Source organism: Ustilaginoidea virens, chromosome 1 (genome assembly GCF_000687475.1).
Source record: "Ustilaginoidea virens chromosome 1, complete sequence".
NCBI classification, from domain to species: Eukaryota; Fungi; Ascomycota; class Sordariomycetes; order Hypocreales; family Clavicipitaceae; genus Ustilaginoidea; species Ustilaginoidea virens.
This window is the reverse complement of record NC_057316.1, coordinates 6,479,345-6,503,719: the sequence shown is the minus strand read 5'-3', so window position 1 is coordinate 6,503,719 and position 24,375 is coordinate 6,479,345. Positions and strand designations below refer to the sequence as shown.

The window sequence follows — 24,375 nt, the reverse complement described above, 5'->3', positions numbered from 1 at the left end:
TTACTATCTTTACTATCAGCATAGACGACTTATTCTTTTCCATTTCTCTGTTTTCATCTCTACTTGCTTCCCTGGGGCTGACAGAGTGAAGGCACAACAACCATTGCTGCCTGGCTACTTGATCGATTTTGCGAAACCTGCGAGCGAGCCGATTCATGTAATGCAGCGGCAAGGATGAACAACAGGCGAATGGAATTACAATCTACTGACTGCAAGTTGGAGAAGAAGCGTTCCTGGCCGCGATGGTCAGAGTCTGTGGCCAGAGTATGACCCAGCTGCGGAATATCTTGATACGAGCACTTTGCACATTCGTCGCATCCTCAAACCACGGCCAAGTAAACCACGGCCAATCGAGACTCTTCGTCAGTTCCTCCACGCACCCAAAATCAATAACTGGTATCCGGATTCTCTATCCCGTCACTGCCGTCCACGGAGCCTATTGGACTGGTGGTATCCTCGCATATCAGCCCACGCAGCAGGATAGTGCGTCGAAATCAAGACATTGCTGTGCTCGGCAGAGCTAGCATGGAGCTCGTGCGGTGGCATGCGTGCTCGGTGCCCTGTGGTCTACTCTGGGGGGGCTAAAGGATTCGACGTGAGCTTCCCTCATGGTCTGCCACGTCATAATCCCTGCGTGACAAGAATGAGCAATGGCATGTAGGAAGAATGATGGTGACGCCGCGGATTCAGGAAGCGGCCGTTCTTTCCCGGCTGCAACATGGCTGAAAGGGCTCGTCTCTGGACTGGGTTTGCTCCATGGCTTGGCTGAGACTGTACAATGATGTCTTGACTAGGTTTTCTCAAGGCTGGGTGAATCTGCATATTGATCTGTTGGCTACATTGTATGGCCATGTAAAGTTCACATCCATCAAACTCTCGGCAGCTTTGCTAACCGCCGCTTTAAAAGACAATGAATGTACCAATGGCAGACAGGTTCGCACGCGCAAAATGTATCCAGTTGCCGTGGTACTCCAGGTCGGCCGTGGGCGCCCAAAAGATCCTCAGGAACTGCAGGGCCGAGTAGTTGCACCATATGCCGGTCCGCGACAGCGAGTCAACAAACAAGTTGTCAATGACGACCTGCCGTTCCCGCGACGACGTCGACTCTACCCCGGCGATGAAGAGCGGGAAGAAGAGGTCGTGGTGGAGGTCGTCGGTGGGCCCGGCGCCGATGGACTGGATGTCTCGGAACAAGCACCGCACCAGTCCTTCCACGACGTCGGGCGTCTTGGCGTCCTGCGCAGCGAGCACTTGGTAGCAGTATACGAGGGTCGCGTAGTAGTGCGCCCGGGCAATGTCCTGGAAGGACTGCTGCAGCGCCTGGCTGCGAGCGCAGCTGGTCAGCCTGGGCGAGGACATGGTCCCCCGGTAGGCTTGCTCGATCCGGCGGCACCACAGGTCCATGTCCACGCTGGGCAGGCAGCTGCTGACCTTTTGCAGCGAGTATCTGTCGCGCTCCAGCAAGGTCAGCTCGTGGATGAGGGGGGTGAAGGCCCACCCGCAGTCGGCGCTGGCGGACTGCAGCGACAGCGTCGGCAGCGGCCTGACTGCTGCTGCTGCTGCTTCTTCATCGAACGCGGTCGTCGAGGTGAGAATCTCCAGGTCGACGATTTCCTTGTGCAAAAAGGTGAAGATGGGGTCTCTGGAGGCCTTCTGCCAGTCCTCCAGCTGCTGCAGGTTAATCACCACGCGGCACGCTTGCAAGTGAACCTTCCAGTCGCGCGAGCCGGGGACGAAGACCTCGGTGTAGCACAGGGCAAGCATGGAGGCGAGGATCTCGGTCGCCGGCATCACCCTGCCTTGGTCCTGCCCTGCTGCTGGAAGGCGGGCCTGCAGGTCAACCCGCATCTTGCGGCTGAGGATCCGCAGAGCTTGGTCTCGCAGCAGGCAGTACGTGCTGTACAAGGAGTCTCTCTGACCTTTTGAGTTGCCGGGCGTCATTGACAGGTGCGCGGCCGCAAGGCTGGCGACGGAGAGCTGAACGCAGGTCGAATGCTGGAGAAGGCGCTGGACGATTGTTCGCCAGGGATGGATTGGCTGGTCGATCCACGTCAATCGCGACACGGCCTTGGAGCAGAAGTGATGGATCAAGGTGCGGAACATGGAGGCCGAGAGAAAGGAATTCGTCACGTTGCGGTCAGTCGTCGGGTCGGGGCTTGCGGCAGCGGTCGAGGTTTGCTGGGGTCGCCGCATCGCACGATTCTTCTCGACGCCGCTTGAAAAGCTTGCGACGGGGTCTTGTTCGCGGTCGACGGACGGCGTCCTTGTTTGGTGACGGTCGCGGCCGTGGCCATGGCCATGCATGTGGCCTCGGCTGCCAGGCGCGGGTTTCGTCTTCGCGGCAGGCGTCAGGCGCCCGGCGTACTTTCCGCGGCTCGCGATGCCCTGATCCCATTTCAGGTAGATGGCCTTGAAGCCTGGGCAGCCGAGTCCGCGGCTGGCACACTTGATGCATGCGGGCTCGCTGCGGTCGCATTTGATTCGCCGCTTGACGCATGTCGGGCAGTCTTTTTAAACGCCTTGTGAGAAGATTGGAAAGCTGTGCCGGCGTACGCATCTTGGGGGGGGAGCGAGGTTTTACGTACCGTGGGACGCAACGGCTCGGTCGGCGGGCAAGCTCGTCATCCGTACATTGCCCATGGTGAGTGCGGCTTGCGGCGATGCATGGGGGTGGGGTGCGCGCGATTACGATGCTGCCTCCCTCGTCCGAGGATCCATTCACGGGTGTGCAAACGGGCGACTAGGCTGGTCGCTCGAGGATTTTCCCAAATGGCCGGTGTGACTTGGTGGAAGTTGAATCGACGACCCGACGACGAGAACCGACGATGGGGGGAACGGAGTCTGAATGACTAGTGCCGCCCTGCCGGGTCACATGCGCACGCACACGGACACGATGGATCGAGGCTGGGGGCTGAGATTTTTCGCATCGAGTTATGCCATTTCGCCTGGTCTGTCTTGGCGGCGGTTATTAGTGTCGTTTTCGTTTTTGGCGTTGGTACGTGTGGAGGTTCCAACTTGCAACGCCCCAGCAGTTAGTTATCTGACCAGACGCCAGGCTGAACTGGAGGGGTTCTGCGCGGGGGCCCCCATATGGCTGGCAGCAAACCACCAGACCCCACAGGCAATGGACTTTGCTGCAGCGCAGCCCCCCATGAGGTCGTGGAGCCTGCCGTTCATGGTCAAGCTCGGGCCGTTGGAGGAGGCATTCAGGCATCCAGGCATGCTTCCAGGTCGGGATTGGCACCATTTTGTACCGTTGACGTTGCCGCTCATTTATCCGCCATTTTTCCAGCAATGGATGGATGGGATGGATGAGATGGATAGGATGGATGGATGTGGTGGATGGTGGATGGATGTGGTGGATGGTGGATGGTGGATGGACGGATGTGTGGATGCATGCATGCATGATGGATGCACGATGGATGCAAAGAGAATCATTGCCCCACATCTGCCCCGCACCTGCTCCATAATCGTGGCTGGCTTTAGTCAGTCATCCAATCGTTTCCTTCTTTCGCTTCTACCGCTTCTACCTTTTTTTTTTAGACTTCACCTCCATACTCTTCTGAAGCCGTCTCGATATCGCCCTGTACGCGGGAAATGCTAGCCGGCGTTATTGTGAATCGAAGTTTCTAATGGCCAGTTTGCATTTTCTGTCTATCGATCGATGTGTTTTGCCCCCCCATGTCAGCCATCGCCAACCATACGGGAAAGTAGTGTCGACACACCAACGATTTAGGGAGTCAATTCACTACCTAACCTAGGTAGGCAGATTACTTCAGAGCCTCTACCAAAGGTAGGAGGTGAGCTTGTCCAAGTACAAAAGACAAAATCCATCTAGTCTCGTCATGGTGCCGTTTACGGCGTTCAATTGTGTAAGGTCGGTATCAGGAACTTCTGGACCACGGCTCGAGTCCAGGGCGGGAAAATACATGGAGTCTTCTGCAGCAGGAGGGTTGCTGGAGACTGGTCGCTGTGGGGTGAGCGGCTGGACCAACATCCTCAAACAGCGCAGTCGTCGCTTCCGTTGCCGGAGCTACAAACGCATCTTTGTACGTCAATTCCTGCTTCATGAGGCAATCTTTTTGACTGTTTCTTTAAGCTTTCCGACCACAGCTAGACTTAATATCTCGCAGTCTCCAATAGCTTTGGAGCTTGATGTTCCATCCTGGATGTGAAATACCGCCCACCGCTTCCATCACGCCCAAGGCAAATCTCGCGGCGTGCCATCTGCCGCGCGATGGCCATGTCAACTGCATCGATGGCGAGAATGTGCAAAGGCAAAGCAAAGCAAAGCAAAGCAAAGCAAAGCAAGTGATGGCGGATGAGCCTCTGCGTACTGGCGGCTAACAGGTTCCGCCCAAAATCACAAACGCCAGCGCATCGAGGCATCGAGACTCGGCGCAATGGCATCGCTGACGACATGCCGAGACCAGGACAACCCATTCTGGCCAGCCGAGGCCGCGTATCTGCCCTCCTTGCGATCTTTTCATACCTCTGCTTGCCGTTTGTAGCGTTGAGCGGCGGCACCCTCTACTCCCTCCATGGTGACTTGCAGGACATCATCTCAACGGCTAGACTGTATTGTTTCATTCGACTGCATCATCATGTCCGTGTTGCAGCGTTTCCCAGACTCCCCTGGTGTGAAGAGAGATTATGAAACTCGTTGACTCTGATGGCTTTGTCCCTGAGTTGGGCGAATGCGCTTCCTCACTCTTGTACGTCTGTCTGCACCTGCTTGGGGCTCGCTTGCGGGCACATTACAAAAAAACTGCGTTTTCGACAATCCTTTGCCCCAAAGTGTCCCCTTGCTCGGCTTCAATATCTGGGTCGGTAGAATAAAGCTTCACAGATTCAATCTTCTCATGCAAAGGTACCCACCGTCCATGTTGTAGAAATGTGGCTGCGAGTTTCGTCCAGCACTTGACCGAGATCCTTTTGTCACGCAAGCGTCTGTTTTTAGGCTTTAGCGCTCGCGCCTTCATTTCTCCAGTACTGGTGGTGGATGCCCCTCGTTCCAGTTTTCTGTTTGCTGCGCTATATGAGGAACCTGAAGTGTTATGCAGTGCCAAGCCTTTTTGAAACTGGGGTTTTTTTTGGGCCGTGGTTTGCAGGTTGGGCAACTAGGGCCAGACAGAGATAGAAGGTTCTAATGCCTTAGTACCGACGATGGCAGCATTGGGTCCCTGAACATATCCAACTTGCAGGAGACATGTACGTGGTCCGCGGAGAATGCGAGGAGGCCATAGAGGTTCAACCCGAGCAGCCAGACACGGAAGATACTACTTTGGGCATCGGGCAGCAGACGCCGGGCCATCGAGTGCCTTGTTAGCTTTCATCCCGCGGAGCTCTGAACTCATGGTCATGACATCAAAATCAAAGCATCATCCTCTCACCAAGCCTAACCGGGTGTCCGTCATTGATTACGAAAAAGCCAGTTTAGTCCCGACGCAATCGGTCCCGTAGGACTCTCGGCAAACGTAAACGAGGGCAGAGACTTTGAAAACATGGTGTCTGCGCTGGCGGCGTGGCGGGATCAGGGCAGTTCATAGCCCGCTCGCCGATGGCTCGTCCTTTGTCATTGCCACCCCGTTCGTCACAAGGCCGTTGCTGGACTACTACGCTCGATCAATTTTTTGAGTTGTTGCGTCAGTAGGTGGCGTGCGGTGTCTCTTTGGAGTTTCGGTGCGATTCTGGAATCAGGGGTGAGAGGGGGTAGGCTGTGATGGAGGAGCAGCGTCTTGGCATAACCGCTCTTGTCAATTCCAGGGCGTCGCGATCTCGAGAAAATCTGTTACCCTTCCCCGGTCGGGCTGTGGATCGCGCATTCCCTTGCCCGCGTGGTTGAAGGCGGCTCGAGCGTTCTGGTTCCGACCTTCGATCACAGCTCCAGATGATGATGCAACGAGGAGCCTGGTGACGGGAAACATCATCATAGCGACTTTTCCCCGGATAACGCCCGACTTGTAACGGGTCCCTAGGGGTAAGCTACGCCGTCGGATGCTAAAATCCGCGAAACTAGCTTGCCGCTATTTGCCACTACACACCACTTGACTTGGATCTAAACGTGAAGAAACACAGTTGAGACGCAAGGAGGGGCAGTAAGGCCAGGCAAGCTCCGTGCCTTTGTCCGCTGCTATGGCGCAGAGGTTCAAGATCTTCCGAGATGTTGCAGGCCAGCTGCTCAGGCTACCATGGCGCTCTGAGCCGCGACGTCGGTACAGGCCTCTTGACTTCTGAATATAAAAAGACGATGCTATTTTCCTCGTGCGCTCCATCTATTCCATCGGTGACGCTGGGGAGAGCATTCGCCTGCCTAGGTTACTTAGCTTTGATTACATTTGCCGCACCACGACTCGCCCCACTACTAAACAATGCACGTTTCCAAAGTCCTAGGCGCTGCTCTCCTCGGAGCTGCTACCTCATCACCGGTCGGTGGAAAGCGGGAGGACAGCTTTCAAAACGAAATGATAGCTTCGCACAACTACTTCCGCGCTCAGCACTCGGCGGACGACCTCGTGTGGGACGAGAATATTGCCCAAGACGCGCAGAATTGGGCAAACACGTGCAACTTCTACCACGACGTAAGTAATCCCCTCTCCCCCCGGCCCAAGGGCGCGCTGCTGGCACACTCGCCCCCCTGACACGAAGTCTGGCAGAGCGCCGGAGAGAACCTGGGCTGCATGTCGAGCTACGACTTTTGGGGCCAGTTCACGAACGCGTGGGGTACCGAGCGCGAGAACTACAACTACGACGACCCGGGCTTCACTCCTGAAACGGGCCATTTCACCCAAGTGGTGTGGAAGGCGACGACCAGCCTGGGCTGCGGCTGGGCGCAGTGCAGCGGGGGGCACGACCAGGCGTTCGGGTATTACGTCGTTTGCAAGTACGACCCTCCGGGCAATTACAACGGTCAGTTTGGGGAGAATGTCGGGAGGCAGGTGCAGGGGCAGCCTGCGGATGCGTACATGGGTTGATGGACCCGGAACCGTGGCTTCAAGGGTGGGAGTTGCGTGTGTTTGCTGGACAGCTGGTGTAGGCGGGCGTTTGGCTGAGGCGGAGTGGACGATGGGATGATTTGTTTGCAAAGTTCAGTCTCGCATAACGTCCTGTCGCTTGCTGAGCCACGGGGTTGGAGGTTATGGTTTACTTGCAAGCCCAATCTTGCATATCTTGTGTCCTTGTTGGGCCGTAGAGTTGGAGGATATGATTCATATGCAGCTTAGACTTAATATCACTCTGCCGTCCATCATTTGCTAACCCAAACAAGCATAGGTAATGATGATCTTCTTCGAGCTTAGTTTTTTTTGTATCCATCTGTCTATCGTTTGCTGAGCTGCAGTGAACTGCTCTCAGAACCGTACGTAATGGCTTCCCATCACACGGCTAGTTTATTCCAACATCTTCCTCTGGTTCTTCGGAGCTGGGGGAGTGCAACGATTATTCGTAGGCCCTTCTTTGGTGACCGCTGCTCCGTCTCCTCGACGTGCCGTGACTGAAAGCCGTGCGCACAAGCGTACGAGCACTCGGATTGAGACGGACTCTTCCCTGCCATGGCCGAGGCCCGCTCGGGAATCATTCACCGGGGCTCGACCGGCGAGGGCCTGCGTCGTTGACACAGAATTTGCTACGATGGCTTCATGGCCAAGCCGCAGTTGGGTGATGCAAGGCCGGGGCGTTTGGCATGAGCGATGGTGTGCCAAGCACCAAGCGGCGGGCCTCCACCGTCAGTTGCATGCATATGTACATGTAGACATGCTCGTCGACGGAAAAGACCAGATCTGCTGCTCTCACAGCTCGAAAATTCTTCATGTGCTTACCAGGCATGAGCTTTTCCATTTTCCGTCTGGTGCCACCAGACCAGCCCGTCCACAACGTCAACCAGCCCTTGTTTCACGGGCTGGAGGGATCAATTGCCTCCAGCGCAGCACTGTTGGCCGCCGAGCGTCCGGCATTCGCATGTGCCTGTTCGCTGATTGGCTGCTTTGAACGGATATCGCGGTTGGAGAAGAGCTTGGGTTGCACGCGGCGACGGCAAGCCCCTGTGCCCGGCAACCGCGGCCCCGGGCCATCGCGGTCGACCAGACGCGCGCGGCGTGACGCAACAGACGCAATATTGCCAACCTTGAAGAAGCTTTAGAAGCCCGGTTGGTTGCCAAGGACGGCCGAGGCACCCAGCCGGGGCAGCCGAGCCCTGTGAGCCCTGTGCAGGGTCGCAGTCAAGTGTGGAGGATGGGAGGCCCGACGCGATCGATGGCCGGCGGCTGGGTGCAGCTTGCGGGGAGCGAGATTGCAGGAGGCGGATTCATGGGGCCTTTGAAGTTTGGCCCTGAGTCCAGCGCCGACGATGCCGACGCCCCAGCCCGGCCACTGACTGACCCGCGTCTAGTCCAGTCCAAGACGCCCAGCCCAACTTCTGGTGTCAGTTGCCGTCTGGGCTGGACATGGCAGATGCAATTGGACTGTCCGGGGCCAAAGGTCTGGTTCTGGCTGGTCAATTGAAATCGCCACGGCGACGACGGCGCATTCGGCGCATTCGGCGCTACAAGAGGGCACCCCTGGGAGCGTCCTGGCTCCCCCCCTGCTGCCAGCCCTGCCGGCAGTGCAACCAGCCGATTTTGGTGGATGCGCCGGCCGGGGGCGCAGAGTACACGGTACACGCGTGTGCTCGCACTACATGCGGTCGTTCTCCGTACTGCGTACCGGGAGGGGCACGGCCACCCCGTTTGATCCAGGCGCTGGAACATGGGAATTCTGCATCGTTGACGGATTTCTTCCCCCTTGTCGTCACCCGATGATCATTCATCAATTATCAAGGCTTCTACGGATTCGAGGCCCCTCGACTCGGCGACTTGCTCTGCATCGGGGCCCAATGTCTTCATTTCCGCCGCCTCCGCGCTCTAGCGGTGCGCCAACCCCCCCCCCCCCCCCCCCCCGAAAAAAAAAATGACTCGGATAGCCTGGCAAACCTAAACAGCCACAGAGTTGTTGATCCCAAGCAAGTGGCGTCTGCACTTGTCTCACGAGACGCAAAATGGCAAAGCAACCTGGCAGATTCCCATCAAGATTCGCCAACCGACCGACCAGGGGCATCGCCAGATTCCCACCCAGCACAGCCGAAAACCCATGCCGCTGGGCCAAATGCTGAATACATCCATTGACCTGGTACAAAAAGGGCGCCTGGCCGCGCGCCCCCCTCTGCGCTGTTCGTAGCCCGCCGACTACTTACTCCATACTTTTAAGAGTCTGGCCTGGTCCACATGCAGACTCTGGAGTTTCCCGCAGCCCAACTACCGTCGCTAGCCCCCTTTGTTTTTTTGTTTTTTTTTCGCGGCACAGCCGGGTTAGGGCAGGCTTTGAGTTTCTCCCTTTGAAGCTCCGGTCGCTTTGAACTAACTGCCTGGCACCTCTGCGCCCAGCACCTGCTCGTCAGCTGGCCCCCTCCCCCCTTAAACACAGCCGGGCCGCAAGAATGCGATTCCCAGCTGCGGCGGCTGCGCTCGTCGCCTTCGCAGCCGGCCAGGTCGCCTTGGCCGTCTCAGTCAACCCCCTTCCCGCTCCGCAGCAAGTCACGTGGGGCGCCTCTGGCCCCCGCATCGTCGGGCCGCTGCAGCTGCGCACCAACTCCAACAACTCCAACTCCAACAACAACAACAACAACAACAACAACGCCCAGGTCGTCGCGGACGCCTGGAACCGCGCGTACAAGGCCATCACCACCTTGCGATGGGTGCCGCAGGCCGTCGAGAAGCCAATCCCCAAGTTCGAGCCCTTCCCCGGCACCAAGCCCAAGCGCCACGCCGGCGAGCCGCTCACCTCGGTCGACGTCAAGGTGTCCGACTGGTCCGCCGACCTGCAGCATGGCGTCGACGAGAGCTACTCCCTCGCCGTGTCGGACTCGGGTGCCACCATCGACGTCACGGCCAAGACGGTCTGGGGGGTTCTGCACGCCTTTACCACGCTGCAGCAAATCGTCGTCGCCCACGGAGATGACGGCGGCCTGATCATCGAACAGTCCGTCGCCATCAACGACTACCCCAAGTATCCCTACCGCGGCGTCATGGTCGACACCGGCCGCAACTACATCTCGGTCGGCAAGATCAAGGAGCAGATTGACGGCCTGGCCCTGTCCAAGATGAACGTTCTGCACTGGCACATCACCGACAGCCAGTCGTGGCCCATCCGGCTGCAGTCGTATCCCGAGGCCGTAAAGGATGCCTACTCGGCCCGCGAGACGTACTCGTCCCAGGACGTCCTCGAGGTCGTCTCCTACGCCCGGGCCCGCGGGGTCCGCGTCATGCCCGAGATCGACATGCCCGGCCACTCGTCGTCGGGCTGGAAGCAGATCGACAAGGACATTGTCACCTGCCAGGACAGCTGGTGGTCCAACGACGACTGGCCCCTGCACACCGCCGTCGAGCCCAACCCGGGCCAGCTCGACGTGCTGAACCCCAAGACGTACACCGTCGTGCAAAACGTCTACGCCGAGCTGTCCAAGAAATTCCCCGAAAACTTCTTCCACGTCGGCGGCGACGAGCTGCAGACGGGCTGCTTCAACTTCAGCAAGACCATCCGAGACTGGTTCGCCGCCGACAAGTCCCGCACCTACTTCGACCTCAACCAGCACTGGATCGACAAGGCGTACCCGCTCTTCATGTCCGACAGGAACAGCGGCAACAAGAACCGCCGCCTGGTCATGTGGGAGGACGTGGTGCTCTCCCCGGACGCCCGCGCCAAAAAGGTGCCCAAGGACGTCATCATGCAGTCCTGGAACAACGGCGTGGGCAACGTTGCCAAGCTGGCCGAGGCCGGGTACGACGTCATCGTCTCCAGCTCCGACTTCCTCTACCTCGACTGCGGCTTCGGCGGCTTCGTGTCCAACGACCCGCGCTACAACGTCCAGGCCAACCCCGACCCCACGGGCGCCGCCCTCTCCTTCAACTACGGCGGCCCGGGCGGCTCGTGGTGCGCCCCCTACAAGACCTGGCAGCGCATCTACGACTTTGACTTCACGGCCAACCTGACCGACGCGCAGGCCAAGCACGTTATCGGCGCGGCGTCGCCGCTGTGGTCGGAGCAGGTGGACGACACCGTCATCAGCGGCAAGATGTGGCCGCGCGCCGCCGCGCTCGCGGAGCTGGTCTGGTCTGGCAACAAGGACCCCAAGACGGGCAGGAAGCGCACCACGTCTCTGACGCAGCGCATCCTCAACTTTCGAGAGTACCTCGTGGCCAATGGGGTTGCCGCGGCTCCTCTGATGCCCAAGTATTGCGCCCAGCACCCACATGCCTGCGATCTCTATTACAACCAGGATATCGTCAAGTAAAAAAAAAAAAATGTGCATATGAAACAGATTTTCGGGGTGCGAGATTGCTTTTTCTTTTTCTTTCTGATCTCTCTTCATATCTGATGCGGGCACGGTCAGTTTGTCATACGGAAGGCGGGGGTTTCTTTGGTAGCGATATACGACGATCAAAAATAAAGCCTGGTGGTCTGGTGCTAAGAAAATGCGCCAATGCGCCAATGGAGCGCACAACGGCAGATCGCTGGGGTTTTTACTGAAAGCTACGACTGCTATAGCTGCAAGACTGTATTGGCTGTTGTAGAGGTTATTCTAGCTTTTTATCTAGGTAGGTCAGGTTTTCTCCAAGTGCCGACGACAAGAATATCGAGAAAATTGTCCCGCATTGAAATTCACAAGTCACATGCCCCTAGTTGCCCCGCCTCCGCTGCTTCCGGATTAGCCCCATCCATGCCGTTGCTGACCGACGGCCATGTCAACGGGCTTCAGCATCTCCACCGCCACAACAACTCTGTCCGACGCACGCACGGCCGGCCAATTGCTTGCACGCTCAAGTTCGGCTCGGGTCAAGTCTCCCGGACTAGAGAGGCCCATGCTTTGCCCGATTGGGAGGAGGCAAGCGGGATGATGCAAGGTGCGCAAAAGTGGCTAGTACGCAGCGGTTTCTGCTTTTCCACCGATGGAATCGACTTTCTTTTGCCTACGTGGTTTCTAACTGTTCTTGGTGAAATAGAAAAAAAAAAAAAAAAAGGCTGCACAAACGCCACCAGCGAGATGCTCCGCGCGAGGGGGTTCAAGTCTGGGCGCTACTTCATGTCCAGATGTCAGCCCTCCTCGATAGGCGGGCCATGATTCCCCGATCTCACAAGGGACCGAGACCCAAACGGGGTAACCGCCCTGCATGGCATAAGCAAGGTTCTCGTGCAACCCTGCGCCTGTGCCGCCAGCTGGGGGATGTATAAGGAGCGCAGCCCGAGCACCTCCTGCAAGTCGCCCACCAGTACGGCGAGCCCGATGCTGTCGGCAAAAGCATGCACCGCAAAGTAAGAAGCTACCCCCCCCCTCCGGCGCCCCCCTTCCAGCCCAATCTTGCACAGCAGTTGTTCAACCCCCCCAGCTTGCTGACCGCCATCGCAGCTACTTGTCTCGGCAGCCCTGTCGGTACTCCACGGCACTGTCGGCGCCCGGGACGGCGGCGACAGACACCGGGTAGCCAAGTGCCTGGCAAGACACGGCGGCGGCGGCAGCAACAGCAACAGCAGCAGCAGCAGCTCCGTTTACAAGACCGACTTCCCCGGCGTCACCTGGGACAACGACAACTGGGTGCTCAGCACCACCGCCCTCCAGCAGGGCCGCTTCCAGTCCCGGGGCTCCGTGGCCAACGGCTACTTCGGCATCAACGTCGCCAGCGTCGGCCCCTTCTTCGAGGCCGACAGCGAGGCGCGCGGCGGCGACGTGAGTAGCGGGTGGCCGCTGTTCTCGCGGCGCCAGTCCTTTGCCACGGTGGCGGGCTTCTGGGACGCGCAGCCCGGCACCAACGGCACCAACTTCCCCTGGCTGCTGCAGTACGGCTACGAGAGCGTCATCAGCGGCATCCCGCACTGGAGCGGCCTCGTCATCGACCTCGGCGACGGGGCGTACCTCGACGCGACCGCCGACGACGCCGCCGTGCGCGACTTCCGCTCGGCGTACGACTTCCAGGCCGGCGTGCTGACCTGGTCGTACACGTGGGCGCCGGCCGCCGCCGGGGCCGCCAGCTACCGCGTCCGCTACCTCTTGTTCGCGCACAAGCTGCACGTGAACCAGGCCGTGGTGCAGCTCGAGGTCGTCGCGTCCGCCGACGCCAGCGCGACCGTGGTCAACGTCCTCGACGGCCGCGCCGCCGTCCGCACCGACTTTGCGGCGTCGGGCGAGCACCGTGGCGCCATCTACTCGGCCGTGAGGCCGGCGGGCGTGGCCAACGTCACCGCCTACGTCTACGCCAACATGACGGGCTCCTCCGAGCACGTCGACTGGTCCAGCAGGACGCTGGTGACGGGCAAGCCGTACGTCGGCTCGAACGCGTCGTCCGTCGCGCAGGCCGTCCGCGTGCGGCTCCCGCGGGGCGAGGCCGTCCGCGTCACCAAGTACGTCGGCGTGGCCTCGGGCGACGCCTTTGCCGACCCGCAGGACGCGGCCAGAAAGGCGGCCGCCGCCGCGCAGTCCCGCGGCTTCCACCGGTCGCTCAGGTCGCACGTCGAGGAGTGGGCGGCCGTCATGCCCTCGCGCTCCGTCGACAGCTTCGCCGACCCCGCCAGCGGCGCCCTCCCCCGCGACCGCTACGTTGTCGACTCGGCCATCATGGCCGTCGCAAACACGTACTACCTGCTGCAGACCACCGTGGGGCCCAACGCCCAGAGGCAGGTCCAGGGCGCCCCCGTCAACGCCGACAGCATCTCTGTGGGGGGCCTCACCTCGGATTCCTACGCGGGCCTCATCTTTTGGGATGCGGACCTCTTCATGCAGCCCGGTCTGGCGGCGTCGCACCCTCAGTCTGCCCAAAGAATCACCAACTACCGAGCCAAGCTGCACCGGCAGGCCAGGGCCAACGCGCAAACAAGCTACACGAGCTCCCGGAACAGGACCGTCTTCTCGGCCAATTCCGCCATTTATCCTTGGACGAGCGGCCGGTACGGCAACTGCACCGCAACGGGGCCATGCTGGGACTACCAGTACCATCTGAACGGAGACATCGGCATCTCTCTTGTCAACCAGTGGGTCACGACCGGGGATTCGCGCACCTTCAGGGACCACCTGCTCCCGATCTACGACTCCATCGCGACAATGTACGCGGAGCTGCTGGCCCCCAACGGGTCTAGCTGGACGGTGACCAACATGACTGATCCGGTATGATTACGGCCCCTTGGGACCTCACCCACCCCCCCTCCCCACCCGGGGGGGTAAAGGACAAGTCCGCCCTGATGAGCTCTGACTTTGCCCTAGGACGAGTATGCCAACCACGTCGATGCCGGCGGCTTCACCATGCCTCTCATCGCCGAGACGCTGCTGACGGCGAATGCCTTCCGCGGCCGGTTTGGGCTGGCTAAGAACTCGACGTGGGATGCCATGGCGAAAAACGTGCTTGTTCTGCGGGAAAACGGCGCCACGCTCGAGTTCACCACCATGAACGGGAGCGCGGTGGTGAAGCAGGCTGATGTCATCCTGAACACGTTTCCCCTGTCCTTCTCGACCAACTACAGCCGGCAAGACTCGTTGAACGACCTGGACTATGTGCGGGCCTCCTTATCCGTCCCCCCACGCCCCCATCCACCGTTGCTGACTCGATTCTGCAGTACGCCAACAAGCAGTCTCCCGACGGCCCTGCCATGACCTGGGCCTTCTTCTCCATCGTTGCCAACGACGTCTCGCCTTCGGGCTGCCCGGCATACACCTACGCGCAGTACGCCTACCAGCCATACGTCAGAGCGCCCTTCTACCAGATGTCGGAGCAAATCATCGACAACGCCACCGTCAACGGCGGCACCCACCCGGCGTACCCGTTCCTCACGGGCCACGGCGGCGCCAACCAAGTCAACATCTTTGGCTACCTCGGCTTGCGGCTGCTCCCCGACGACGTCATACACATCAACCCCAACCTCCCGCCTCAGCTGTCCTACATACGGTACCGGACCTTTTACTGGCGCGGCTGGCCGCTGCAGGCGTGGTCGAATGCGTCCCACACCACCGTCCAGCGCGCCGAGCATGTCGAACCCCTCGACACAGCCGATCAGCGGTTCGCCAACACGCCCATCACCATCGACGCCGGCCCCCAAGACGGCGCCACCTACGAGCTCCCCGTCAGCGGCGCCGTCGTCGTGCCCAACCGGGACATTGGCCGCATAAACACCGTCCCCGGCGACCTCGCGCAGTGCAAGCCGGCCAGTTCTCCCGACGCCCACCGCCCAGGCCAGTTCCCCATGGCGGCCAACGACGGCGCCACGTCCACCAAGTGGCAGCCGCAGTTCGCCAGCAATCTGAGCAGTCTGACCGTCGCGCTCGCCACGGCGGACGTCGGGAAGCCCGTGTCAGGCTTCCGCTTCAACTGGGCGCAGGCGCCGCCCGTCAACGCCACCGTCATCTTCCACAACTGCACTTTGGACGGCTCCGACTTTGCGGACCTGGACACGGCGGCGTCGGCGAGTAAACACCCCGATTACACCGTCGTGCTGCGGTTGACGAATGTCGAGCTATCGCTGCCGTATGACGCAAAGGCCGCACGCTTGGATGCCATTGCCATCCCCTTGGGTAACACGACCAACGTGACGCTTAGTGAGGCTGTCCCCGCGGCACGGTACGCTACGTTGCTTGTCCTGGGCAACCAGGCTCTCGGCGAGGTGGACGTGGAGTTTAAGAATGGCACCGGTGCGACCGTGTCTGAGTGGGCGATTATTAGTGAGGAGCAGAAACAGGCTGATGAGAAGAAGAACAGGGGCAATTTGGGGAGGAGCTTAACATGGAGAGAAAAGATGATGCTGATGCCCAGAAGTGATAGTCATAGACATTAATATAACAAGTTGGAGATTAAAAGTCGCGTCGCAAGGCCGTATACAGGTCTGTGCAGCGTTCAATATGACACAAGCCCATGGTACCTTCCGGCGGCGGAAGTTGGTCTACCGTCTACTGGGTGTCAAGGAGAGTGAGTCATTGCGATAGTGAGCTTGCTGGCACTGGTAATACAAGTATTTGCGATGTTTCAAATTAATCCGAGTCGTACCAATTGACAAACAATAATACTTCAGCGGCTGATTTGTCGGCTAGTAAGACACGGCAGCACCGATATTGAAAAGAGAATGACGGCATCGACGTCGGCAGCATTAGCAAGTAGAATAGCATTTCATACCGCATTCACTTCAAAAGCATGCGAGTCCATAGCTGACACTTCTTGGATGTGGCTAGATGAAAAACCTCTCGATACGCGGTGCGGCGTGCTGGGGATTGGAGATGCGGTGGGGGCGTAATGACTGGCCAGGTTTTGTCCATCTCGAATCTACCAGATGGATCCGACAGACAAGAAGCTGCGGATAAGCCCTAAAAGGTCCGGTTCGATGTCAACGGAAATCATAAATTCAAGTCAGGTGGCGCAATACGCAGTCCAGCAGCATATAGCCCTGCTCTTCGTGTTTTTTTTTTTTTTTCCGCGGACGTCTTACAAGCTCGGGGAAATGCGGCCGGAATCTCGTCATCGTCAAGCTCCAAGCAGGCGGATCCAGTCTTGTGTGATGAGGAGCACTTTGTCTCGCACTTGTGACCAAACGATGTACTCTGTACGCACAGCAACATGATCAAGCAGCTGGCCGCCTACCCTTGGCAGCTGGCCGCGCGAGTGGGGCAAAGCTCAAGTACCTATCTAGGTACTCCGTACACAAGCACAAGTACCCCACACTTGGCCCTGCGAATCCGTCGTCCCGCGCCGAGATCGGGGTTTGTCGCCGCCGCAGCGCCTTTAAATAAGCCGACCTGTTTCATCCCCGGAACCAACACCCAGCATCAATACCCAAGACATGACGAGCCGAAAGATCGAAGCCGCAACATATACCCACGGCCACCATGCCTCCGTGCTCCGCTCCCACACGTGGCGCAATGCCCTCAATTCGGCCGCCTACCTCATCCCCCATATCCAGCCGCACATGAAAATCCTCGACATTGGCTGCGGGCCGGGCACCATAACAGTAGACCTGGCCAGACTTGTCCCGCAGGGCCACGTTACCGGCCTCGAGCGCGAGCCAAAGGTGCTGGAGCAGGCCCGCGCGCTGGCCGACGAACAAGGCGTCCCCAACGTCGACTTTGTGCAAGGCGACGCGAACGCGCTGAGCTATGCCCAAGACACGTTCGACATTGTCCTCTGCCACCAGCTTCTCCAGCACGTCAAAGACCCCGTGGGCATTCTGCGGGAAATGCGCCGGGTGGCCAAGCCGGGCGGCATTGTTGCCGCTCGCGAGGCGGACTTTGGGTCCTTCGCCTGGTACCCCGAGGTGGCGGGAATGGCGCAGTGGCAGCTTCTATATCGACGGGTCGCGAGGGCAAACGGGGGCGAGCCCGACGCGGGCAGGATGGTGCATGCTTGGGCCAAGAAGGCGGGGTTCTCGCCCGGCGGCATTAGCTGCAGCGTAAGCTCGTGGTGCTACAGCACAAGGGAGGAAATCGACTGGTGGAGCGGCCTGTGGTCGGAACGAACGATGGCGTCGGGGTTTGCCGAGTCTGCCATTGAGACTGGGACGGCAACACGGGCACAGATCGAGGACGCGTCGGGGGCGTGGCGACGGTGGGGGGAGGAGCAAGACGCGTGGTTTGCGGTGCCAAGTGGTGAAGTCGTGTGCAGGAAGTGAGAAAGAAAATAGCCACACGGTTGTAGCCACACGGTTGTAGCCACATGGTTGGTTTTGTGACGAGGCAACACGTGAAGCCGAATGAAGAAAAAGTCATGGACCAAGCTGTGTTTGTGCTCCGTATCCGTACTCTCTTTACGTTCAAGGACAAGCCGACTTGGCAAATTGCATGACATGACATGGCAAGCCCACGGCTTGGACAAGTCATCTGATCATGAGCCAACCAGCCAATGGTGATCCAGCCAATGATGATCCAGCCAATGGTGATCCAGCCAATGGTTACTCAGCCAATGGCATCCAGCCAGGCCAAGGCCAAGCCAAGCCAAAGGCTATGCCACTATCGAGACTTGGCACCGACATCTTGCTACTAATGGTGTGCTGGATTGGCGCCTTCTTCTCTCCAGTGCGGCTTGACATGGTGTCGTGTCTTGTCCGCCTCGCGAAACGACGACGACATGTTCATGTTGGCAGACTGCAAGTCTTGCCGAACTCAAAGCCCCTTTCACTACTTCAGTCCTCGTTGTAGTTCTGACCCCTCTCTCACAACGTGACACAGCTTTCTATCCCCCGGATCAGCATATTCCGTACAGCAGCGCCATACACCTCGGTCATGCCGTCTTTTGCTGCCATGACCACCGTCTCAGGAGAACTGCTGGTCTGTCCTCCATCACGCCACGCACATTGCTGACACGAATCGTCGTGCTTGGCCACCTCCAGGTAAAAAGTCGCGCCAAGAGGCGTCGCCAGCATGCCCCGGCACGACTTGTACCATTTGCGCTTCGACCTGCACCAGCACTTTGCCGCAAAAGTGTACACGTCAGGCTCGGCAGTTACCGGCCAGGTCAGTCTCTGCGCCCTGCGCGACATCAAGTTCGACGACCTCGAGATATGCCTCGTCGGGATCAGCACGACCCAAAACTTCCTCCACCATGAATCCGGAGCCGTCGCCGCGACGTTTATGAAGCTCGTCATGCCCAACCTACGCCGCGACTTCCCCCCCAACAGGACGTTTCTTGCCGGGCGGGAATACTCGTTCCCGTTTCGCTTCATCGTGCCGTCTCATCTCGCCATGGGGGCGTGCCGGCATAAGTGCGCCTCGCCCGTGGTTCGCGAGCAGCATCTACGACTGCCGCCCACAATGGGCTTTTGGGACGGCCACGACCAGTCGCCTCAGATGACGCAGGTCAGGTACGCCGTCTCGGTGCTCGCCACCAAGCAGTCGTTGCTGGAACATCTGCAGACCAGGGTGGTTGAGGGGTCTCACATGATCAGGGTCCTCCCGGCGTTTTCGGAAGACCCTCCGCTGGAAATTTCTCCGCTCGATGATCGGTATGCTCTATCGAAAAGCAAGACCATCAGGAAGAACTTTGTCGCAAGCAAGTTGGGCAGACTCACCGCCACCACGGCCCAACCCAAGGCGCTCATGCTCTCTCCGGATGGGCACGCCGCAGGAGGGACCTTGTGCCGCATCAAGCTCGCGTTTGAATCCTCCGGCAGCCATGTTCTACCGCCCAAGATCAACGCCATATCCGGCAAGCTTGTGACGCACACCTACTTTGACATTTCGTCCATGACTCGGCTCCCCAACCTCGGCAACTGCAGCGCCTGTGAACTCCCGTGCCCCTACCAGTACACCACGTCGAATAAACTATTCACCCTGGCCATGGCCGACTGCATCGACTGGAAGGAAGAAGCATACCATGCCTCCTGGGAAGAGTTCATGTTCCCCTCCACAGTGCCACCAGAGAGACGTGCCAGCGCGGCGACCTGCCCCGAAGGAGTCGGGAACCCCAAACGTCTGGTCTCGGAAATTGATGTCCGGTTCTCGCTTCCAGAGGACAGCAGGGTCGTTTACCTACCTACTTTCCACTCGTGCCACATCTCTCGTGCTTATACGCTCGACTTGGCGATTTCCGTGGGCCAGACTTTTACAACCTTGTCTTTGGCAGTGCCGCTGCAGATTGGCGTCGAGGCATTTCATCCTTTACAACGCAGCGCAGTACCACAGCTCGAGGCTGAAGTTTCTTTTGCGCGGGGGCAAGACCACGGCCGAAGGAACACCTACGCAGGGTGGCCGGGCTCCATGTGGGAGAGCGATAATGAGTTGCCCGGGTATGATTAGAAGGCATTTGCCCGAGTTAAGATTGTTACATTGCTATTTACCAGTTTGGGTATGTTGATGTGTTTGATCATGCTCACTCCGTATCTTACCGGGAAATTGAAGGAGACCCCGGCGAAAGTAAGAGTTTCCGAGGTATGCCGGAGTATCGTAGAGGCATGCAGGCCAAATTACCGCGCGTTTTCGTACAGACAGTACCGGATAAGGCCTTCGATGCAGTCGTCTAGTATAACCAGCTTGGATAGCACAACTGAAAGCGGAAATGAGGACGTCCTACTGCCTGGAGTGTAGCCAGGCTTGATGGCACGGTGCTAGAGGACTATCCTAACTGATTGCCCTTGATGGCTGGCTTGAGCCAACTGGTCACTAAGACGCTCGCTCAGTAATTGGAGGAAAGCTATGCTATTTTTTTCCCTGGTTAGATGGAAACCCTTCCTGCTACATCTCAATACCTGGGGTTCTTTTCCGTCGAACATGATTTCCTTTTTCTCCCTAGTCACTTCTGTGTAAATCCTGCTAATCGTATGTATGTTCCTTGTGCACTATTCCCACTGATGCAGATACAAATGCTAAACGCTGACCTTCTAATGCTAAAGGCTGCTAGTAAGGTATATTCGTCTACAAGTCAACCTCACAGATGGCAGGCGGCATGGGTCCCCTCATGCATCAATACAATGCGAGCATTTCCTACGACTCGCCCCTATACAAGGAAGGTATTCTCGGAAGTATCGCCTTTGCCCGCGCCAACGCAAAGTCTGGTATGACTTCGAAAGACGACTTTGCCGAAATCGAGAGGGACCTACACGATATTCTCAAAGAGTGGGAGGCAGATGCCTTTGTCATCAAGCCTAACGGTGAGGATGTGCGGGCGCTACTTGACCACTTTCTGTATCGTGGCTAATGCAGCCCATCTAGAGTCATACTGCTAATGAGCGTCCGCTCGGCGAAATCATTGGCAAGGGCACTGCTGGCAAACTGCATACAGGTCGCGGCCGAAACGAGCAGACAGTTTGTGATATGCGTGTGTGGCTGCGCAAACGCATTCGGGAGATTGACAGCCAGCTTGTTGCCTTGGTTGAGGTGATTACCGCCTGTGCCGAGACGGAGACGCAAGCCCAGCAACCCTGCTTTAGACACAAGCGCTCCCTTTCTGGCCCGTTTTAGCGACTATCTGATCCGAGTTCCTATGTTTGGTGACCTTAAATAGTTAAGCGTATGTTCATAGACAGCATACTCTCTAGTATTTAATGTGCATAAGCACTTCCTTACCCCAAAAATCTTTGCCAGGATGGCGTTGAGGCCTATTCCGAGAAGATTTTTAAAGGCAACTTTATTTCTTCGGGTCAATATCGTCCTGAATATCACCCCTTCGGGTGCAGCAATCACAGCGACACCTCGGTCTTTTATAGCCATGGCACAGACGACAACAGACTGAAGATGACTCGGAATTTCGCCCTGTTGACGAGTTTGAAACGCGATAGGATCCATTCGCGGCTGCCAAACGTAATGACAGGTCGTCCCTTCTGTTCCCGCTCTGGAGGCCGGGCGCCCTTATCAAGCCAGGTTATCAAGAGGCTTACTTAAGTGCCATCGTAGCGTTGCTATGGAGCGTTTCCGAGTGGCATTCAGTTTTGATGTGCGCTGTGCCTTTCTAGCTGATACCTTCATGATTTTGCAGCATTTTCGCCAGACGCGAATCGAGTGGATCGAGGCAGAGCAGGTAGTCGGACTTGACATTCGCAAGCAGAGAGTCAGGATCGCTTAGCTCTTTGTAGACGATGCACTATGCACTAAATGCTAGGTTGACCATCAGAAACGCTGCCGGTCAAGATCTACGCTTAAGAACCTATATATTACAGACACGAACGCCTCTGCCATGTGCGTAGTCAAGAGCCAGCTAGAGCAGTGGCCGGTTCGTCCCCTCGTTCCAGCTAGCCTCGTTTTCCATGTATGCCTGGCATCGGGTTGAGTTGAATTTCTTGAAGGTGGCGGTAGGTGAAAGCCACGTCTTCTTTCTTTGCTATGGCGTACAGCAAACGGTGTACAACCATCAATGCTGAACCAATCGCCGCGCGGCTCGCTTACCCAGCGAGAGTCCAGCACCATGCGGTTCCTTCGTCATCAATTAGAGACCGATTTCCTCAGCTCTTCAAGACCTTGTGTATGTTGCGGGGTCCACACCGCAACTGAAGGAGGAATTAGAGGCATGCGCCGTATACTGGCGAGGTATTGCATCAGTGGGAGTGGTTTCCGTAGAGATGATTATCGCGTCGACAGAGTGGAAGTTCTCTCGCCTGCCGCACCGCGATCTCCCTTTCCCTAGGGCTAAATATCCGTTTAGCACGGGAGCTTTGGCGGGAACTTGAACGCGGAGTCGGGATGGCGTCGGATTGCGAGTCATTGTGCGTAGGCTCTGATTCCTCAATTCCTATAGAAATATTAGCTTAGAGCCGAGCAAGAATTGAGCCAGTGCGAACCCAGCGTCGGCGGTGGGCGGCATGGTGGCAATGTGGTCGCTTTCTCAATATTGGTGACATTGCTATATATTCCAAAGGAATATTCTGTCCCAATTCGTCTATATGCACTATCAAACATGGTTCAACAGCCGAACCCCTCCTGTTCCCATTGCTGAAGCATCTGTCGCGAGATGGAATTGTGTGCCCGGCCAAGCTCCGAATGTAGCATTCTCCTGAATCTTACGGCATATTCGCAAGAGTGCTGAATGCGCTTCCAATGATTTTGTGGTATTTCTCTGGACTTCGTCGTCTTCTGGTGATGTAGAAGAAAGGCGATTTAGGTGTTCGAACTAGATCGGATCTTTCTGGGATAAAAATTTTTAAGAAGCTTGTTAAATACACCATTACCAAGATGTCATCCCACGTTCTGGCGGTTTTCTTTCAACATGTTCTGCCAACGCCAAGGTCCGCTTGTTGAAGATTGATGTGTACTGTAGTTTGTAGTTGTTGCACGGGGTTATTGTTGGATTTGACGCGGCTAGCTTGAAGGAGCCGTGCGGGCCTGGGCCTATGTATGTTGTATCGTTGTTTAGGCCCCACACACAGCTGGAAATCGCGTCTCCAGTACTCCATACTCCGTCAATCAACGACGATCACAGGATCACAGCCTGAAGCACGGAAAAAAGGCGATGACAACCGACTGCAGGAATGAGAAGCGCACGGCCCGGCTAGCCATCGGCCCCATCGTCGACCAATCAATTGGCGACAGGCGTCGCTCCCGCCACAGAACCAATGCAGCCGAATTCTTCAATCGAAAGGCTACCGTCGCCCTCGGGTGGCGCTAGGCTATCGACCGTAGCATTAACGGATTCATTACAGAGTACGGAGTACAGCCTGTCCTACCTGAGGTGAATCAAGCCTTTTTCCCCCCTCTCTCTCTTCACTGCCATGACATCTAGGGAAGCGGACTAACCATCTACTAGCCCCCGGCTCCCCGATTTCCCTGCGCCTAAGATGTCGATAACTTCGGCTGGCAGTTTACTTTGATCACACTTTCTTGAAGAGCATGGCGTTTAATCTTGCCTACCGATCCCACTTCTTTGATACCTGCGCCAAGGAAGCGTCGGGCTTACATGACCACTGCGTGTTAAGCTTCTCTTCACACAGCACTTGCCAAACCCTATTTTGGCTCGCTTTTTCACAAGTCAAAATGGGAAGCTGGCAAACGCACGCCAGCTGTAGGCTGCTGAGATGATAAATACCTCGCCCGCCTTCAATTTGATCTTTGATTTTTTCTTTCTTGCTCTACACTGCATCTTCTGGACCTTATACTCTACGCATTATCTTCTATATCTTTCTTCTACGCTCTATCCTCCGTACCTCGTCTTCTACGCCTATCTTCTATACCTTACACCTACCTATTATCTACATAACATATTCTATACCGATCTTCTTCATCTCGTCTTCTACATCTCATCACACTTTACTTCTCTGAGTCGTCTGTCTCCAAAATGTCCATCCTGGCCTTGACAGACTATAGACACCTCGTTGAGACTGGCCTAGCAACCCCGCCTGCTCCTAATGGGACTATCAAGGTCCATAAGCGGCGTATAAATCGTTCCAGCGATAAAAAATACAAATATCTCCCCCTTTTGCAACCTTCTAAGGCTGCTTTCGCCACTATTCCAGAAATCCGGATCTCGCTTGCCACTCTAAAATACCTCAGATTCAATAGCGAAAGAGCAGGTAAAATTTAGAGGAAGTGGGAGAACTAGCTACCAACTCCTCCGTATCGTGAAATCGATCTGCCTAATAATAACGACCCTCTTGGCCCGATGACTTTTATCGAGTTCCTTACTAGTTATATTGGGGTGCGAGCCTACGATATTTATAGCGATAATAATAACCGCTGGTTTGAATATATGGCTCGATGCGGCATCAACAACGAACTGCAAGAAATAATAATGACGCCGAGGTATAAAGATATCCGCTTAACGAACTCATGTCTATATTGGCTGCGAGATACTATCGAGGTTCGTTATAGGGGCCTTGAGGCGATTGAAGCTACTTCACGAGAACGAGAAGAAGCACTTCAACGTATACGCAGTGGCCACTAGGAAAGTACCGCCACTACTA

General features: G+C 57.1%; 8 protein-coding genes across 8 annotated transcripts; 7 read left to right on the top strand and 1 right to left on the bottom strand.

Annotated features, from left to right (window-relative positions):
* Positions 1–900: 900 nt before the first annotated feature.
* Positions 901–2,640, bottom strand: UV8b_01487 (uncharacterized protein; the record flags this gene model as incomplete). The annotated part of the gene is made up of 2 exons (XM_043138985.1): positions 901–2,507; positions 2,586–2,640. The coding sequence occupies 2 exons, from the start codon at positions 2,638–2,640 to the stop codon at positions 901–903; spliced, it is 1,662 nt and encodes a 553-aa protein (XP_042994919.1).
* Positions 2,641–6,371: 3,731 nt separating this feature from the next.
* On the top strand, positions 6,372–6,974 carry UV8b_01486 (uncharacterized protein; the record flags this gene model as incomplete). The annotated part of the gene is made up of 2 exons (XM_043138984.1): positions 6,372–6,581; positions 6,657–6,974. 2 exons carry the CDS (start codon positions 6,372–6,374, stop codon positions 6,972–6,974), a joined length of 528 nt encoding a protein of 175 aa, XP_042994918.1.
* Positions 6,975–8,229: 1,255 nt separating this feature from the next.
* On the top strand, positions 8,230–8,499 carry UV8b_01485 (uncharacterized protein; the record flags this gene model as incomplete). The annotated part of the gene is made up of 1 exon (XM_043138983.1): positions 8,230–8,499. The coding sequence occupies one exon, from the start codon at positions 8,230–8,232 to the stop codon at positions 8,497–8,499; it is 270 nt and encodes an 89-aa protein (XP_042994917.1).
* A 970-nt stretch (positions 8,500–9,469) lies between these two features.
* On the top strand, positions 9,470–11,323 carry UV8b_01484 (uncharacterized protein; the record flags this gene model as incomplete). Its single annotated transcript, XM_043138982.1, has 1 exon — positions 9,470–11,323. The coding sequence occupies one exon, from the start codon at positions 9,470–9,472 to the stop codon at positions 11,321–11,323; it is 1,854 nt and encodes a 617-aa protein (XP_042994916.1).
* Positions 11,324–12,330: 1,007 nt separating this feature from the next.
* UV8b_01483 (uncharacterized protein) lies at positions 12,331–15,843 on the top strand (the record flags this gene model as incomplete). The annotated part of the gene is made up of 4 exons (XM_043138981.1): positions 12,331–12,342; positions 12,437–14,185; positions 14,282–14,569; positions 14,632–15,843. The coding sequence occupies 4 exons, from the start codon at positions 12,331–12,333 to the stop codon at positions 15,841–15,843; spliced, it is 3,261 nt and encodes a 1,086-aa protein (XP_042994915.1).
* Positions 15,844–16,839: 996 nt separating this feature from the next.
* Positions 16,840–17,664, top strand: UV8b_01482 (uncharacterized protein; the record flags this gene model as incomplete). Its single annotated transcript, XM_043138980.1, has 1 exon — positions 16,840–17,664. The coding sequence occupies one exon, from the start codon at positions 16,840–16,842 to the stop codon at positions 17,662–17,664; it is 825 nt and encodes a 274-aa protein (XP_042994914.1).
* Positions 17,665–18,412: 748 nt separating this feature from the next.
* On the top strand, positions 18,413–19,786 carry UV8b_01481 (uncharacterized protein; the record flags this gene model as incomplete). Its single annotated transcript, XM_043138979.1, has 1 exon — positions 18,413–19,786. One exon carries the CDS (start codon positions 18,413–18,415, stop codon positions 19,784–19,786), a length of 1,374 nt encoding a protein of 457 aa, XP_042994913.1.
* Positions 19,787–20,420: 634 nt separating this feature from the next.
* UV8b_01480 (uncharacterized protein) lies at positions 20,421–20,712 on the top strand (the record flags this gene model as incomplete). The annotated part of the gene is made up of 2 exons (XM_043138978.1): positions 20,421–20,637; positions 20,699–20,712. The coding sequence occupies 2 exons, from the start codon at positions 20,421–20,423 to the stop codon at positions 20,710–20,712; spliced, it is 231 nt and encodes a 76-aa protein (XP_042994912.1).
* Positions 20,713–24,375: the final 3,663 nt, after the last annotated feature.